Below are 19678 nucleotides of genomic sequence, written 5' to 3' on the forward strand. Positions count from 1 at the left end.
ATAGGACGAAATATATTTGGTTATTCTATAAGATTGACAGTTGGTTGTCTCTATTTTTTGTGAGAATTTCTGCTTTTTTACCAAAGTATCTTCCGAGGATTAATGACGATACCCTAAAATAAATATTTGATTAGTATTATTCATTTTAGCATGTCACATGTGACGGTTAATGTGCAGACTCCAAAAGGAGCCTCTCCATGCATGGATTAGTTATTTTGAGAGATACTGTGAGTACTATAAATTCATTAAAAATAAAGTCCCATAGCTAATAGCTTTCTCTTTTGTTTGTTATATAAGTGTTTCATAGACCATACCTGATGGCTTTAGTTAGCAATTGCTTGTACCCGTCCCTTCCCCGTGCTGGTAACGTACTCTCGGTCAACATCTACCGCAGCTCGAAGGGCAAGCACCTTCTACCACCGTGGCGTGCGGGCAGCGGTCTGCATCGGCTCGACCAGGGCGCGCGCCAGCTGGTCCCAGCCGTAACGGATCCCCACGGTGATGGCCTCTCAGGCCCTGAAGCAATCCCCACCCCGTTTTAGGCCCGAAGAGGAGTTGCAACGGCGGCGGCGGCAAAGGGAGAAGGAAAGCGAAGAGCGTCGCAGCCGTCGAAGCACCAAGAACAAGTCAACTCGCCAGCCATGGTGCTGCTGATGGATCCCAGTGCCGAGCTCCTGACCGAGGGCGAGACCGCGAGAGCGAGGATCGACCTGGCCGGCATCGCTGCAATCAAGGAGTCGGCGGCACGCGAGTACAAGGAGCAAGGCAACCAGTTGGTCCGGATGGGCCGGAAGCACTACGTTGAGGGGATCTCCTCCTACTCCAAGCTAGAGTTTGTTTCTGTTTCAAACATTTGATTAGGGAATAGCAATTTGTGCTTTGTTTGGATTTCGCGGTGGAGAAATACATTCTTTTCCAAGCTCTCGATCTTCCATGTGTCATGGATGCTGCCAACACAGTGACAGAGCTCCTCACAGCAGGATACCGGTTCAACACGATCAAGGGTGGCTCGTGGCCATGTACAAAGTCTTCCTAACTCTGGAGGTGCCGCAGGTGATTAGGCCAAGGTGCATGCATGGGTATGTCTAGTGCTACTGGAGATCATTTTTTTTGGTTCGGTGCTAATAATTAGCTTCCTGAAAGATTCGTAAGATTTTGGCAACCTATGGGCCCACTGGTGCATGCATGAGTCCGATTAGGACTTCATGTGGGTGAACATGTGTCTATCGGCCGGGGAAGAAAAAAAAAAGGAAGGCTTACGTAATATGAACAGGAAACGGACTGCAGCAGGAGTCCAATTTTATTTGGGCGCGGTCCTCTAGTCTCCATAAAACAAACAGAGTACACGGAAGATTGCATCGAGGCAATTGGGCTGTTCGTGAACTGCAGCTTGTGGCAGTTGCGACGAATGGCGGGCAGCACTTGGACGGATCGGCAACGCGTGTGCGACGTCATAAAAGTCGACGAGTTCTACGCACAGGCTGTTTACGGCGGCGGCGATAGCACACAGGCAGTGGCACGTGTAGTCGGCGTGTGTAGCTGGGCAACGTGTGTGCGCAGCAAGGTGTGTCGCGAGGATGCAAGAACGTGCAGGAGGCACGCGGCTTCAACACATGAAGGCAGCGGCCACGCAGGAGCCGTGTAGTTCAGGTAAGTGAAAGTTTTATTTCGACAATCTGTGGCAAGAGGTAGATGACGTTGATGGCTTCCACATTTGAGGTGGCAAGGTTTGATGGCCCCGGAAACTTCGGATTGTGGCAAATGAGAGTGAAGGATCTGTTGGCTCAGCAGGGTATTTCAAGGGCCCTCAGCGAGAAGAAACTTGCGAAGGTGGATGATGATAAGTGGGAGGAGATGCAGGCACAATCATGTGCTACTATAAGATTGTGTCTCAGATCAGATCATGTATCACTTCATGGATAAGACATCGCCCAAGGAAATTTGGGACAAGTTGGAGGACTAGTTTATGTCCAAGACGTTGACCCAGAAGCTGTACCTGAAGCAAAAGTTGTATGGGCTAAAGATGCAGCAGGGGTCAGATCTTGCAGATCATATTAATGTCTTCAATCAATTAATTGCTAATCTTGGGAAGGTCGATGAGAAGATTAATGATGAAGACAAGGCTATTATTCTTCTGTGTTCGTTGCCAGGGTCTTATGAGCACTTAGTTACTACACTGACATATGGCAAGGAGGATATTAATGTGGATGAAATTGTTACTGCTTTACTAGGTCATGAGCAAAAAAGAACAATTTATCTGAAGATTCTGTTGGAGGTGCTTTTGTAGTCAGGGGTGATCACAATGCTGAAGATAAGAAGGGCAACAGAAAGAAGGGGCCGCAGTGATATAAGTGCAAGGGTTGGGGACATAAAAAGGCTGAGTGTCTAGAACTGAAGAAGGCTGGAGGAACCACAAGTGTGGTGATTGCCAAGAAGCATGATGACTCGGATAGCGATGGTGATGTTCTCACAATATCAAGTGAAAAGTCTTGTGAAGTGTGGTTGTTGATTTAGATAGATTGTTCCATGCAACACCAAAGAAGGAGTGGTTCTCATCATACATTCAGAAGGATGGTGGTCTTGCTCACTTGGGAGATCATTCGAGTTATCGTATTATAGGAGTGGGAGATATCAAGTCAAGATGTGTTATGGACGTGAGATGGTACTGAAGGGTGTGAAACATGTGCCGGGGCTATAGAGGAATCTGATTTTGCTTGGGTTATTGCATGATGAAGGATGGTTGTATCAGGCGCCACCTGATAAGAAGACCTTGAGAGTCATGCGGGAAGGAAAAAAGTCATGGTTGATGAGAAGTCAAGTGCACACCAACACAAACTGATAGGAAAGCGTTGTTGAAGGTGGAGTCATGGATGGCATTGCAACGGTGGCGGTGTTCTGTCTGAAGGTAGACAAGGCTGTGGGATCTGCCTCGTCGGGCTGTTCTAAGTGAGCAGCAAAGGGAGACAACTCAAGGTACACAGAAGTTCGAGCATGGATGGCTTTAAGGTGGCGTGCATATTCGCCAAGGTGGATTTTGTTATATATGTGTCGAATATGTGTATAGTTTGGTTACGATTGGAGTTGAGTTGTAATTTGGTAGGTTAGGGATAGAATTTGGGTCGTACTTTATATCCCTATGGCCCATAAATATGAGGGCACTACCGTGTAACCGTGAGATGACTTGGCGGCTGGTGTGGGAGGTGGCGTTGCCGTGGTGGTGCTCGGATGCCGGTGTAGCTGCTGTTTATGGGGAGGAGCGCCTTGTGGTCATGCTCGAGGATTTAGACACATCGTCGAACCTCGTTAAAAAACATCGTGCCTCAGTGTCATTCTCGTTTGTACGATCTTGTGATTTGATTTTGTGTTCTTGGGGTTATCACTTCGCGCAATTATTATAACAAAGCCGTCTAGGTGATGCCGATCACCTAATAACAAGCTAAGAACTTTACTTGACTTGCACAAGACTGAGTTGGATGCACACTTGCTACTCAAGCACTAATGTTGTCCTTAATCTTTAACAAGAACTTTGCAAATTAATCTAGTGCTTCACTTGCCCTTTACTACCAAATATGTGTATGAGAGTTTCCTGGTGCCAAGAGAGCCGCTCGTTTGTGTTGTAGCAAACATATTTATAGAGACACTCAAACAACTAGCCGTTGCTCCATTCATTTGGTCATGCAAAAATACACTGACCGAATCAATCGGTCAGGCAAATTCAAATAGGGCTAACGGTCATCGACACATGACAAACTGAGTCGGTCTTGTGTTTTTCTGCATAACATCGAATTGATCTATCAATCTAGAGAGGTTCGTAAGAATCACCATATTGACCGACTGATTCGGTCACCATAATTTTACACCACCGAATTCATCGATCACTGCTGCTTTTCTGCTCTTCCGACACAATCAAACCGATCAATTTGGTCTCTTAATTTTCATTAGATCAAATTAGTCGGTCAGCTCAAACTGGGCTCCTTGAGTTAAGCAAACTCATCCAATTCGATCATTTTGATTTTTTAACTAATATCTTTGCTTCTCTCAGCTTCAACTGAGCTACATAGTACTAGATTTTCACAAGTGTGCATCACACCTAACTCTAGATTCATCTAGGTCAAGCTACTGCTCCTTGGCCCTCTTTGTAGTACGACCAAATGAAAAACCAAGTCCTAAACTACTCTAAGTGTCTCTCAATGCCAAAGGACACTTAGAACTAGCTTATTATCCTTGATCTTCATACATATCCTTTGTACCAAAATAATTAAAAGCATAATGATAAGGGCCAAGAAACCCATCGTTGCACTAACTTAAGATTGCAGCTGCAAAACACACATTAGTCGCATGGATTATGTTGTCATTAATCACCAAAATCAAATTAGGGGCCTCGATGCTATTTCATCACCAAACATATTTAAAATTGAAATGATCCTGGAAGTGTTTTGGAGTGCCTAGAAGATCCAGCATATGGAAGTGATATGTTGCTATTGTAGTAATAATGAAGCTACACAACATCTCTTTTTTGAGTGTCATATGGCTTGATTAATTTGGAGAATAATTCATACCACCTTTGATATACAAAACCCTAACAATGTCATTCATATGTTTGGGACTTGGTTACTAGGGATTAGGTGGAAGGAAAGGAATTTAATACTTACATGTGTAAGTGTTGTTTGTTGGGCTTCGTGGCTAACCTTGTCAGAAAGAGGAGGACATGAATACTATATCAGAGACTTTGTTGAGTTTTGGAGTCCATGGCTATGGAGATTTTCACAAAAAAAGGTGGTGGTTTAGTAATAGGCTTTGTTTATAATATGCTATTTAATAAATGCATCACTTTTTCCTCCATACATGGTTCTTTATTTGTAATAATGGCTAGATATATTACACTGATGTAGAGGCGGGAATATTGAATTGTTCATTTATCTAAAAGATCCATCTCATTTCCCATCCAAACACATCCTTAGTTCGAATTCTAAAAAGCTGGAGTCTTTTACGCCTATACCATTACAAAAGTTCATGATTATGCACGTACCATTAAAAAGTTCGGAGTTACCTGTGTACCATCATCCAAACTTTTGTTTACATGTGTACTATTCCGTTCACCTTCCGTTAGAACTTAACGGTTTCTTTAGCCTGACAGATGGGACCCATGCATGGAATTGACCATCCTACCGCTGCCCCTCTCTCTCTTGCGTCGGCTTCTCTCTGGTGCGACCCACGAACAAAGCCGAGTCCCCCGAGCGACCTTCCCTGAACCTAGTGTCGCCTCGCCGGATCTGCATGAGCCGCCCGATTCATCAGCGCGGGAGCGGGCGCAGGGGCGCAGGGCGCCGTGGGAGCGGCCGCTGCCGCCTCGGGCCACCGCCGGCGCGGGCAAGCCGCAGGCCGCCGCCTCTTGCGCCCAGCAGCTTGGTCACCGTTTTTTTTTTGGCCTAATACACCTAGCCAGCAGCATGGTCTCCGTATTTTGTTTGGCCTAATACACCTAGCGGAATAGTCACAGAATAGTCAGATTCTTTTTTTTACCTCTTGCGCCCAGCAGCATGGACCTGCAGCTGGTCACGGGCCTCTCTCATCTCTCGACCTGTTAAGCCCACAGTACAACAGGAGGGTATAATGGTCTTTGTGCATCCCCGTTAGGCACTATTCCATCCAAAATGGTACACAGGTAAACAAAAGTTTGGGTGATGGTACACAAGTAACTCCGAAGTTTTTAATAGTATGTGCGTAATCATGAACTTTTGTAGTGGTATAGACGTAAAAGACTCAAAAAGCTGTGAATTCTACACTTGCCTAGAGCTTCTTCTGACAATGTGTCGAATACGTTCTTAGTTTTAGGCAGAAGATAGCATTGAAGGTACTCCTGAGCACCTATGTGAGGTTGGACAACTCAGTCATGTATGTTGTTGAATCGGCACAAGGGGCAGCATGGCTAGGAGTAGATGCAAGACACGGGCAATGTTTCGGGTGTCTAATCACCCTGAATTATCAGATTTGACTTAGTGAAGTTGTTAGCAAATTGATAGGATGATTGTTGGTTTGTTAGGGGATTGTTGATTGGGCTCAACATAATAGTTGCAGTGGTTGAGAATCACACATACTCCTTCCGTTCCAAATTATTAGTCATTTTGGGTCTTCTAGATCAATGGGCTGCGTCTAGATATAATATATAAGTAGATGCATAGCAAAAATTATAAATCTAGAAAAGCTAAGACGACTAATAATTTGGGACAGATGGAGGAGTATCTAACAACTAGGCACTAACAAGCATAATCATGCACAAACAATAATTACATGACTTCCTAAAATTCACTTCCATGGAGCAGCCGATTGCACTGAATTTGTCAGTAATACATATACAGGGGAGAAATAATATAACGAGTCACACTTTGTCAGCAATACTTCCACAGAAGGAACGACCGCGTGTAGTGTCAAATATGTTAGTCACCGGCGTGTTCAACAAAAGCTTGATCATAAGGAGCTCGAGGGAACGCCAGTCTACTACCTTGAACTGAGGTGCCTCAATTTCATTCCAAACATGGACAACATCTCTTTGAGCAGCTCAGGCATGGACCTTGTTTGATTCAGCATCTCCTTGAGCAGCTCAGGCATGTACCTTCTTAGGTGCTGAACAAAGTTACTCCAAAGTAGATTAGTCAAGGTATGATTATTTTTAGTTGGAATTTGACAAATCAAAATATTTTTTGATAGATAATAAACCTTTGTTAGAAATTGCACAGATGTTCCATACATTTGAGGTTCAGTAAATCACCAAATTTTGTTCGAAACAAAGCAGCCATTTATGCCACTGGACCATTTGCATATACACATACAAAAAGTTCCAACTATTCAATGAGCTTACTTGGGAGGGCCTTTATGGTGAAGAAGCACACTGCTATTACAATGTAGCAAAGTGTCAAATTGAAGCCTTTCAAGTAATGCCATTTGTCATCCTGCATATATATATACATCATCATACACCCTGCTTGTTTGCCTCAAAAGAAAGATACACGTTTCAACTAATATCAAATATTAGTTCTGCTTCTTTTCACATTCTGTTTTAGCAGTTAGTGTCATTACCTGAAGCGTAAATGCTGTTGTAAATACAGTCATAACCAATGATCCAGTCTCAAGAAGATTCAAGTCTAGATCCATAGGGATGCCATTCACCCAAGATACAATAAGAATGATGGGCACCTAGTGATAAGTAAACTCCCTATCAGTGAAAATTGAAGAAGTTGAAAACCAAATAGGGTAAAAATATTGTATCACAGGTCAAAGACCTATAGAAGAGTAGATGTATTGTCTTGCCTTGTTATATGATACAAACATTATATTTGATGAATTTAAAATGAATATTCTGAAATATAAATCTGCATGCTTTTGCGAACCAGTCAAGGGCAAGGTGTTGTTTCCAAAACAAGATGAGTCACTTATGTGTACTGAACAAGAAAAATAATTAAGTCTTACCACAAGCAGTGAAATTTGAGTAGCCGAACCTAGAGCAATGCCCAGGGTGATATCCTACAAGACACATATAATCACATGATTCATTGAATAAGATAACTTAAATAACCAAACACACTCAGCAAAAGAATAGAATACATCCATACAATTTTGTTCTTGAAAGCAAATATGATAGCGCCTGCATGCTCGGCAGCATTTCCAACAATTGGAAGTAGGATAATGCTGATGAACCTGAGTGGAATACCTAATGACTCCGATGCTTCCTGGAAACAAAATTGTCACACAAACAGAGATCGCAGAAATAGCGATGAAATGAACTAAAGGGCCTTGATGTATGTTCCCTTAAAAAGTTGTACCTCGATTGTAGTGATGATGTAGTTAGATAGCACAGCAATGAGTACAGTCATCCCAATCAACCAGATCACTGCACTGGTAAATCCTATAACTGAACTGCCATCATCATCACTGGTGTTGGTGCTCTCTGAGCTGTCCTGCAATCAGTTCTTCGACACATCACATCAGTAAACTGCTAGGTAATGAGTTAATATGAGAATGTGAAGCATCATGGACATTGATCCTTTCCTACCGTTTCTCATTTTATTTTTCAGGAAAAGGAGGAAAGCTATATATGAATGAAAACAAATCCTACTAATAGGAAAATAAGCACTAATGAACATAAGTCAGAGAAGAGCTCAATGTGAGCAAATGGTTGTCCGGTCATAGTCCAAATCATGAGTACATGGTGCAAATATATGAATTGTGCAAAGAGTCAAAACTATGTGCTTCATATTAATAACCACAATAAATTGTTATACAATCCTAGAAAATAAAATTAAGCTATTGATAATTCTGACTACAACAAGTTGAAATAGCTCTCATCATCCTTGGAGAAGATCTGAAAGAAGATTTTTTTTTTTCGAAGAGCTAACCATAAGAACATCTGAAAAGGGGAATGCCTCTAGTCTATATTTTAATTTCACATGATTTCCAGAATCCTTATTAGTTTGACAGTGCGGTGGTTTGTAGTACTTATTTATGTCCGATGTTTTGTGCAGCTGCTACTTGTAAGCATAAATTTTGTTGTAATAAAAAATCCCACTGTAGTCGCTAATATTCTTCTAATTGACTAGATTACACATTGCAACATAACACAAAAATCGCAAATAGACTCTTAGTAAACAAAGCATTATACCTCTTGCTCAAAAGATTGACGATGGGTTTTTAGCTGAAAGATGAGACCTCCAAAGTACGCGGTGAGCATTACAATGGCACTTAATCTTGATAATTCCAGAACCGAACCTGATGAACTTATAATATCTCCAGTGCGATTAGAGTATTTAGATAGTAGAGTTAAGATGTGGCAGAGCACACCCAGCATCAAAAGGCCTATGCTTACATCTGCTTGTCTCTGTTAAAGAAGATAAAAGAAAATTATATGCACATGTTATTCTGGCATCTATATGTCCAAGCTCTACCAATGGTAATTCGTAATCGCATCCTTACCCTATCTAGCGGACGCTCCTTGCCCGTATTTGCAAGCCCACCACACAAGAGGGATGAACCAAGGACAAGCAGCAAATTGGATAATATGGAACCTAAAAGTGACCACTTCAAGATCTCCATCTTCTCCTTATGCAGAGCAAAGAGTGCAATAATAAGTTCAGGTACATTCCCACACGTTGCATTCAGAATCCCACCAGCTGAAATTATTCCAAAATGAGGAGGAATGCTAAGTAATAACTAATAAAGCTTTGCGATGAGAAAAGCACATGCATGTGGAAAATATTACAGGGGAGTTGTTAACTACTGCCTCCGTCCTAAATTATTAGTCGTTTTGGCTTATCTAGGTACATCGATTTTGTTATGCACCTCAGACATGATATATATCTAGATACATAGTAAAAACTGTGCACCTAGAAAAGCCAAAACGAATAATAATTTAGGAAGGAGGGAGTAGTTCTAAATAACAAATAGAAATAATTCATTTCATATAGCTAAACCAAAATTAGTTCTATGAGTTTTTTCAGTTGCTACATTTCAGTACGTATTTACATTCAAAGGTAACAAAACTCCAAGAATGAAAAGTAATTTTTGTTAGCCTTTTTATGAATCACGAGCAATTCCATGTACTACCTTTTAGTTCTCGTGCACTCAAAACTAGGATTTTTTTAAAAAAAAGTTATTTGTGATATGTTAGGAATAGTAGCTCAGTTCTCGTGCACTTAAAACTAGGAATTTTTTTTAAAAAAAAACTTATTTGGGATATGTTAGCAATAGTAACTCAATGCTATTGCAATGCCACAAAGGGGCAGATATAGTGCTACACGAAAGTGCATCAAGCACCTACACAAGTGACAAAATACATAGGGATGTATATGCATCTAACACCCCCCCCCCCCTAAACTCATGGTGGGTCTACAACACTTTGTTTGGAAAGAAAATAACTGTGCTATGCCTTTGTTTTATTCTTTGTGAAGAAGTCTTCCAACTGAAAGTCCGAAGGCACATATCAAAGGGTCACAACATTATCGTGCACTTGCGATCGCATGCATGTAGGAAGTATCCACACCAATGTGCTTGGTAATTTCATGCTTGACAGGATCACGGGCAATGCTGATCGCACCGGTGCTGTCGAAGGAAAGAGGAGTTGGGGTGGAACTCATCACACCAAAATCCTCAAGTAGCCACCGAAGCCAGGTGACTCAGCTGTCACAGTCACCATAGCCATCAACTCGGCCTCAGCACTCAAACGAGAAACTGTTGTTTTCTTCTTGGTTTTCCAAGTAATCAAGGAAGATCTAAGGAAGACACAATAATCGGAGAGAGAAGGATGATCAGGGTGATCACTAGCCCAGGTTGCATCAGAATACGTCTGAAGGTGAAGAGGGCTAGAGCGAGAGAAGAATAATCAATGAGACATAGTTCCTCGAAGATATCAAAGCACACGAAGGAGGTGAGTGTAGTGGAGCTGGGTAGGAGCAGCAACAAACTGACTCAGAATGTGAACAACATGAGAAATGTCAGGACGAGAGATCCCAAGGTAGACTATACTACCAACAAAGTGACGATAGCTAGTCGAATCAACAAGGGGTTCACCATCAGTGGCTCGCAAGTGAACACCTAGCTCCATGGTGTATAAATAGTATGGTGATTGATGAGAGTAGCACGAGAGACGAGATCCTGAACATAATTCTCTTGAGAGGTATATATGCCATCAGATGTGGAAGAGACCTCCAGACCAAGGAAGCAATGAAAAGGACCTAAATCAGACTTCGAGAACTTGCCACTGAGGCACTTCTTCACAACTCAATAAACTGAGGGTCATCACTAATGATATTCATGTCATCAATACTAATGATACTAATGCGCTCCAAAGCAACAAGCTCCTCAGCCATGGCGTGCTACCAGTCTAGGTGAGCAACAACCTCTTGGTAGGTGATGGGATCAACAAGAGTAGCAATGGTGAAACCATAGCGCTCCGGGGAAGAAGGGCACCACGATCACGAAGATCATACTAAGAAAATGTCTCTAGAGTAGGTCCAAGGAGTGATGGAGAAGACTCAGATGGAAGTGGAGGTGGAGGTCTGGAGCAACGAGTGTAGACGTGAGTGATCTCACAAGAAGGCACCTCCGCGGGAGGAGACCCAAGGAGCGACGGAGAAGAGTCATGAGTGAGCTCACAAGAAGGCATATCAGGTGCATGTGGAAGGACAATAGGAGCAGCGAAAGGTGGTGGGAAGATGGGTGGTGGCAAAGAGGAGCATGAAGAAGGTAGCAGAAGAGTCAAGAAGGAGATAAACTCAATAGTAATGGAAGAAGAGCGAGAGGAAGAATGGGGGTAGTCAAAGCGGAATTCATCAAAGGTGACACCCCGAGATATCCTCATCTGACCGCAACAGGGTCATAGAAACGATAACCCTTGTGCTCCATTCTATATCCAAGGAAAACACACTCAAGTGACTGAACAGTTAGTTTGGTGCGCTCACAAGGAGGAAGAAAACCAAAACATACACACCCAAAGCACCGGAGGTGACTGTAATGGGGAGAATGACCAAAAAGGCGCTCATTGGGAGTACTCCCGTACAGAACAAAGGAGGGCTACTGTTAACGAGGAAGATAGTTGTAGAGGTAGCCTCGGCCAAGAAGTGAGGTAGAAGCTTCAAAGAAAGGAGTAGAGCATGAGAAGTCTTAAGAATGTGACAGTGCATATGCTCGGTAACATCATTTTGACCATGAGCACCAGGGTAGGAGAATTGGGCAGAGTATCCTGATCAGCAAGAAAATGCTGTTTCGCATCAGAAATGTACTCACCAACAGAGTCAACTTGAAAATCACGAATAGAAGAATCAAACTGCGTGTGAAATGAATCATAGTGGCAAACTGTTTGACGGAAATGGATCATGAGAAGGCATAAGATAGGTCTAGGTAAATCTCAAATAATCATTAATAAATATGACACAATAGGAATGACTATCTTTTGAGACAAAAGGTGCGCCCCCCATCCATCAGAGTGAATGAGATCAAAGGGACACTGCAAGACAGTGTCACTAGAAGGATAGAGGAGTTGTAGCTGTTTGCCAAGCTTACAACTCGTATAATGAAGAGCACTATCACCTGAAACATGACCTAATATACCACTACCAACAAGGGCGGAGAGCCTTGAACTGGATAGATATCCAAGACGACGATGCCACCGAGCAAAAGTAGTGGTAGTAGAAGCGGTGAATGCAGAAGCAAGAGAGTTGGATGAGCAACTCGCTAGAGTGTTCGAAGAAAGTCATGGCCAATCAAGCTTCCATAGGCGCTGAGACTCGTTACATCTAGGCCCAGTCCCCACTAGAAGCCCTGTGCGGAGATCCTGAACACAACAAGAATCAGACTCAAGAATGATAGGACTACCATGATAAGTGATCTAGGCAGTAGACATCAACTACATGGTGAGCTGAGGAACATAAGAAATTGTAGGAACATGAAAAGTGGATGTAGAAAGAACACCACGACCAGCAACAGGAAGAGAGGTACCATTAGCTGTTTGAACAATAGGAGGTGGATCAACACAAGACAAAGAGGATAGCTGACGAGAATCCGGTGTCATATGAAAGGATGCACCGGAATCGAGAGACCACTTGGATGATATACCTAAGAGAGGGGGTGGTGGTGATGGACAAGAGGCCTGAGCAGTAGGCAAGAGGGAGTAACAACATTGAGAAGCCGAAAAAGTGTGAGGATCTCCTGCTCCAAAGCAGAAAAACAAGTAGCACTGAATCTACTGGAGGCACCACGACCAGCCTTGTTGCGCACAGCTTCTTGTGACAAACATCCTAAGTGTGCTGCGCTTTGCCGCAGTAGTAACACCGAACGACAGAGTTGGTACCCTACGTTGAGTGTGGTGACAATAGTGGTTGAGAAGGAGCGGTGGGCAGAGTGATGCTTGGGCAGCCAAAACAGAGGACTGCTTGGGGCAGAGGAGGACTGCGGTGCCCCAAGCATACCCCCACTCGTAAACGAGTCTCCTCAGCTCACAGCTCCGGGATCGCCTCATCGAGAGACGGGCGAGGTCAATGGGTCAGGAGCTGGGGCCTGATGACCTCAAACTCAGGTTGGAGAGGGGAGAGGAACTTGTGAAGAGAGGAGTCTCCCGCTATCCTCACGAGAGGAGTCTCCCTCTATCCCCAGTAACGATCGCAGCACATGCAGGCACCACTAGCATAGAACTCCGCACCCAAGGTGTCCAGATGGTACCATAAGGCGGACATCTGATAGTGGAACTATTCGACGGTAGAGTCGTGCTGGTGAAGTGACTGAGCCTCCTAAACCCCCGTGAGATAAAAGGTCTCGTTGCGAATCTCGTAACTCTGGCGGAGGTGAGCCCACATCAAGTGAGAGCTGGAGAGACCACGGAGGGATAGTGAAACGTCAACCTCCATGCTCGTAAGGAGATTGCCTTGGCATAGGCCTCCTCACGCAGCCAAGTCGTCTGCATGTCAAGCGCGGACTGGTAGGTCTCCATCTAGACTCGAACACCTCAAGAGAAGAGGTTGCTTGACCGCATCGGTGCATCTGGTGCATAGATTGGTGGAGTAGGAAGAGAAGGTGTGGGTGGACACGGCCGCCCGCTGGTGAGGTAGTGCTATAACTGCTGTCCAACTATATGGATCTCCATGTGAAATACAAACTCACTCCAGTTGGCGCCATTGAAGACAACAGACCACCGAGGAACGGGTATGGCACCTGGCCGGCCAAGAGAAGCCATGGCCTAGCAAAAGGCTTGTCTCCCCTAAATTCTTCTATCATCTCTATTTTTTTGTCTTTTTGGGAGAGAGGTGGGGGAGGGAAGCAGCAGGCGAAGTAGAGGCCTGCTGCCTACGCGGGAACAGGCAGGCTCGCTCAGGCGTAGACCCACAAGCACACAGAGGCGACACAGCGCAGGCTGCGTAGGGGGCATGCGGGGCCGCATGTAAGTGGCGTGAGGCCTTTGGAAGGCAGGGCGACACGAGGCTGATGGTAGGCCGTGCAGGGCCAAGGAAGACAGCGTGGCGTGGGGAAGAGGGGGAGGGAGTAGAGCTACTCCATTGACTCGCCGGTCGGCGATGGAGGCTCACCGGCAACTCGCTGGCGATGGCGGGACGGGGACCAACAACTCTAGGCTGTGATATATATCATGTTAGAAATAGCATCTCAACTCTATTGCATGGCACAAAGGGGCAGATATGGTGCTGTACAAAAGTGCTTAAACCAGCCTACACAAGTGAGAAAACATATAGGGATGTATATACATCTAAAATGATACTCCTTTTCTGAATCACAAAAATATGAAGTTAATACACTCAAAAGAATACCAAAATGGAAGTTGCTATGTCAACACATAGTATAATATGTACTGCAGCATTTGAGTACAAGGTCTTTTATCATGACTCATCATTTAACTGCACTAATATGATAAATGTGTGTGTGCGCAAAATTTCCTGTCAGCATATTTTGCTGCATAGTATAAAGAAAAGGCATTTAGAGATTTAGTTACCTGTTGGTCCGGCGGTATCGGCAATATGTCTGCACAACAGAGATCAGTCTAACGATGAGTAACAGAATAGCCAAACCGCTCACTCAGGAAAAGGAAACAAGGAATTGAGTGATGTACTCGCTTAAGAAGCTCACACGTTCGGCAAGGGGGGCCATGCCTATCAAGCTGAAAACGAACACCCAGGCCTGCCGCAACAATTTCTCACGGTAAGTGTGGCGAAAAGAAAATCCAACTAGTTGGAGAGATTATAGTAAAATAAAAATAAGAAACTGCAAGCATTATTGAACTGTTACTGTGTGAATTTGTTTTGAGGTTTTTTGTCGAACAATCCCTGTGCTTGTATAAGTGTGCTATCAAGAGTGCAGCAATCTCTAATGGTCGTGTTGCGCACATACTGAAACGGGTGACCAGAAAAATTTACCAACGTTGCCGATCCCTTTGTTTGGATTGCAGAGGCACTTGGCAGTGATTGTAAACTAGCGTGAAGACCATACTAATCACAAGATGACGAGCTATCTCCACTCCAATTTCAATTCCCATTTGGACATGGACATGTAAATATCGTCCAATCTACTGCTTCGTGAATTTTTCTTTCAGACGAGGGATTTGTTCGAGCACAAAACAAAATCCTAGCAGAATTCCCCCAGCAAACAGACAAGGTCTTGCCCCAAAACTTGCACGAGATCATGCAATTCTCAGGAGAAATAAAATAGACTTGTCAAAGGAGCTAGGAACCAAAAACGAATCTTTGAAATCTCAACCTGCAGATGGCACCATGACCTGACATTGTCTTTTGCATAGATCAAGTCGTGGGTATGCTAACACTGCACGTTCTTTGACTAATCATCCTGACCGCATCTGCTAGCAACTAATCCATAAGTTTATTTATTCTGTAGTTAGATCCCCGTGTGTTTCGTGCCTCCAATTTTTTCGGATGCCTATCATCTATCACATCTCCACGCTTCAAAAAATCAATCACACATCTCAACTTTTTCAGATGAATACGACAGGAAAGTTCAATACACGAAATATGTCAATTGTGACAAGGATTATATTGGATGAAATTAAGCAGACCAACACTTTTCAAGATAAGTTGTCAACACAAGTAAAAAAAGATCATTGAAAATAATAATAAAAAGAAAAAAAATAGAAAATGGTAGTATTGCTGTTTGAAATTCAGCAGCCCCACATAGCAAATAACTGAGTTCTGCTGGTTATATTCACTCAACTTTCTAAAACGAAGCGTTAGCTTAATTGAGATGCATCCTACAAACACTTTGGTTCAAAACACCTTGCAAGCAAAAGACAGAATGCTTGGGTAAGCAAGGAAATCCACGAAGCTATCAAAGGATCCACAGCTCTTGTACTACTCTAGAGTCTACAGACGCCCAGGAGCCGTGACAAACTGACAGGGACACGACAGGTCGTGGGTCACTTTTTTTTTCAGGCACGTCACAATCTCCCAACGCCAACCCAATTGGCGAAATGGATTGGCAGAATGACAGGTGTGCCATATGCTGTCACTTTATAAACAACCGCAGCATCTTGCCTGCCTGTCCCGTTTGTTCTACCCAAAGCTAGCTACTATTAATCAGTCAGGCTCAGGCAGGCAAACGCTTCCTTGGCCATCCACGGCCACATGAGGCACCTGAAATATCTCGCTGGCGTGATAATTAAGCAGCATGTCTACATTGGCACCTTTCTTTTTTTCCCCTAAATCAGATTTTTGCAACATCTCACTGAAATCTTGGAATTCTAGGGATAATGGTTTTGGTAACCGAACTGAACTTTGTAAAAGTTTATGTGAACTTGTGAGGTGCAAACACATGTTTTGCATATACCCATTTAAAATAGTAGCAATTCTTTCAACAAAAATAGTAGTTCTGCCGTTTGATTAAGGAGATGGAAAATCAAGAAAGCATGAGTATGTCATTTTCGCTGCTAGCTGCTCATGCTTTGATAAATTACTAGCTGTCCCCAATGTTTTAAATCGCCGGCTAAGATGTTTAGCGGCAGGGCTGCCGTTATGGCGTTTAGCGGGCTATAGCCGGCTTTAGCGGGCTAAATGCCATAGCGGCTGCCCTTCCTAAAGGTTATAGCCATCTATAGCGGAAGCTATAGCCGGCTATTTAAAACTTTGGTTGTCCCTTAATTACTCTCAGCTACCCTCTCATGGTATTCGCCAGCTATTTTGGATTGATGATGAAACGAACCACTCACGTCTGTATCTCCTAGTTGCACACATAAAGCTGTGCGCATGGCATTCGATCCCTTGGAGGTCACTCTTTAGGGCCTTATTCCCACAGAACAGGAATATTGCAGCGGGGGACCATAGTTACTTTTGCCACATTTCAGGAACACTACAATCGAATCGCACGTTCTGAATGAGCTGTCAAGTTATTCCGCGTATGTGTTTCAGTCTTGCTTCAAAGTTTTGAACATGTGGAACAGACAAACGAATTTGTAGAGAAAACAATTGTTGTTAGAGTCAACAAAAGAAAAGGAAACACTAGACTTGATGGCATTTGCTTGGAAAAGAATCGTCGCCAGGCATGAAATCGATAAGAACAAATCACACCGCATCCAACGCCCAGGTGAAAACATGCATGGGGCTGAACACTGGAAGACCTGCCCCAATAATGCAACCATGTCGACATGCTGTGTCTGAGCATCGTACCTCTGAACCGTACCCTCACCAAGCACCAAAATGGCAACCATATATATACTAACCTATCTGTATCTATATATATCCAAATGACGAGCGTACACTAGAAAAGACAACAAAATAATGCTTATATATATATGTGTATATATACACGTATATATGTATCTATACACAGATATATGTATCTATACACAGATATATGTATATATAGATATACATATACATATATATACATATACATATACATATATATATACATATACATATATACATATACATACATATATATATATATACATACATATATATATATACACATATATATATATACATATATACATACATATATACATATATATATATACAATCGCAAAACCCTGAAAGCACAGGAATGTCCTTCTAGCATATGCCATGAAGCTGTGGGCACCGTTGACTTGAAATCCATTCACCAGCAGTCCAGCACGGGCAAAAGTCAAGCGCATGCATCCATTCTAAAGCTCATGCCCATCAATATATAATCCAACCTACCTTACGCATGTGTTGTGTTCATTCCCTCCGTGACGGTGACAACTGACAAGAAAGGATCGGAGCAGCAGGGGGGATGATTTGGGTGGGGAGAAAGCAGGTATAGCCGTGCTATCGTGTCTGCCTCTACCCCTCCTATATAAGGCGCGTGGCGTGGAGCGACGACGTACGTGTAGCGATCGCGTGCGAGGAGCGTGTCGTCCGTCCCCGGCGAAGGAGGAAGCTGCTTGCTGGGCGCCTTCGCCGCGCCTGCCGGCGTCGACGTGTGGCCGCATACGGCCACGTAACGTAACAAGGCAACTGCCTACGTACATACGATTTCCGCGATGAAAGAAAGAGACAAAAGCTAATTTGCACGTTCCTATCGTCTAGCTAGGACTAGGAGTAGATTGATTTCCTACGACCTCGTGCGCGGCGCGACGTTTCTATCAATCTTGTTGCTAAGAGCAGAAATAAATTAATGCTGGTGATCGATTCGAGAAAACGATCGCCGGCGAGTAATTAATACTGCCGGTTAGCTATTAAGCAAGAATTAATCCATGGCGATCAGGGGTAAGCAAGGTGATTTTTGTTTCGTACCCGGCCGAGGCGGAGGTGCTGGGCGGCGACGGCGAGCGGCACGGCGGAGAAGAGCGGGAACAGCCTCGTGCCCAGGAACACCTCCTGCAGCTGCGCGGCCGCGAGCCGCGCGCCCCGCCGCACCCGCGAGGACGTCGTCGCCCCCGCGCCGCGCTCGTCGTCCGCCGGGCTCCCCGACGTCGACGTCGCCTTGACGGCAGGCGCCGCCTCCTCGTCCTCCTTGGAGGCGGCCGCGGCCAGCAGCTCGGTCTCCAGGAGATCTCCTGCCGCCGCGCCGCCGCCGCCGCTCTGGGGAGGCGCCATGGCAACGAACGAACAGGCAACGGATCGACTAAACTGGCGGGCGCGGGACGGAAGGAACGCTCACGGATTGACCTGAGCGCCGCCGAAATGTCTCAGGCTCTCAGCGCCGGGTCTTCAACTCCTACACGCCACGTTTATATAGACGCGTTCCGCGGCGGAAACTTTTGTTCTTTTACTATTTTTTTCTTTCTTTCTTTATTTATTATTTCAATTGATGAAACCGTCAGAAGGCTGTCAAAGCATGCAGTAATTTCGGTAGGAAAGTAACAGGTTGTAACAGCAACACGTACGGAATAATTAATCAATAACTTGGTTTTTGACTATGGCCGTGTTTGGTTACGGGTCTTGTCAAATTTACACAAAAAGACAAACGCCCGCATGGAGTACTAAATAAAGTCTATTTGCAAAATTTTTTCAGGGATGGGTGTAACTTTTCGAGACGAATTTAGTGGCGGTAATTAATTGTTGATTTGCTACAGTGATGCTACAGTAACTATCCTCTAATCGCGCGGTCACATGCCTCATTAGATTCGTCTCGCGATTTACACGGGGGGTGTGGAGGTGGTTTTATAATTAGACTTCATTTGGTACTCTAAATTAGCGGTCAAAGCGTGGTACAGTATTTCCATGCAAAAAACCAAACACGGCCTATAATACTAGTATATAATAAACTCCCTTTTGGCATATCAGCATAGTAGTAGGTCATAAACAAATTTGAATCAAGATACCTACCTGCCTATCTTATTCTCCGCCATGCTAATTGCTAAACATGTGGGGGAGTGCGATTCACCCCTGGGGCTTATGGAGAAATTCAAGAGTAAGAGGCTGTCAGTCGCAAAAAGCGTGAGGTCTCGTGGCACCCAGCGTCCACGCTTCTTTGTTAATTAACTAGCTAGATCCTCGCCAATAAGTTTGTAAGAAACAAGGTCCCATTAGATCTATTTTGTTATTTTGCTGATTGTATGAGTGTTATCGTCATAAATTAACAGGGTTAATTAACAGTGTTAATTTATGGGCCGAAAGCAAGTTGGGCTTAAAGCAGAAGATTAAAAAAGCTTGTAAATCGGCTCCTGCATGAGCATTTGGGCCACATGAGCCATGTATCTTTAGATTTAGTTCAA

General features: G+C 43.9%; 1 protein-coding gene across 1 annotated transcript; it reads right to left on the reverse strand.

The window, feature by feature from the left end:
* Positions 1–6213: 6213 nt before the first annotated feature.
* On the reverse strand, positions 6214–18672 carry LOC120655577 (vacuolar cation/proton exchanger 1c-like). Its single transcript, XM_039933470.1, has 11 exons — positions 18255–18672; positions 14603–14670; positions 14486–14514; positions 8968–9164; positions 8657–8872; positions 7821–7955; positions 7611–7727; positions 7468–7521; positions 7078–7194; positions 6860–6950; positions 6214–6624 (listed from the first exon to the last, which is right to left on the reverse strand). The coding sequence occupies exons 1-11, from the start codon at positions 18555–18557 to the stop codon at positions 6602–6604; spliced, it is 1350 nt and encodes a 449-aa protein (XP_039789404.1). The 5' UTR covers positions 18558–18672; the 3' UTR covers positions 6214–6601.
* Between the last annotated feature and the right edge of the window lie 1006 nt (positions 18673–19678).

This window comes from Panicum virgatum, chromosome 1N (assembly GCF_016808335.1).
Source record: "Panicum virgatum strain AP13 chromosome 1N, P.virgatum_v5, whole genome shotgun sequence".
NCBI lineage: Eukaryota > Viridiplantae > Streptophyta > Magnoliopsida > Poales > Poaceae > Panicum > Panicum virgatum.

Coding starts and splice junctions, on each gene's coding strand:
- LOC120655577 (XM_039933470.1), bottom strand. CDS start 18,557: ATGGCGCCTCCCCAGAGCGGCGGCGGCGGCGCGGCGGCAGGAGATCTC. Junction 7,956..8,656: donor GTCAATCTTTTGAGCAAGAG/GTATAATGCTTT, acceptor AACTGATTGCAG/GACAGCTCAGAGAGCACCAA. Junction 7,728..7,820: donor ACATCATCACTACAATCGAG/GTACAACTTTTT, acceptor TTTTGTTTCCAG/GAAGCATCGGAGTCATTAGG.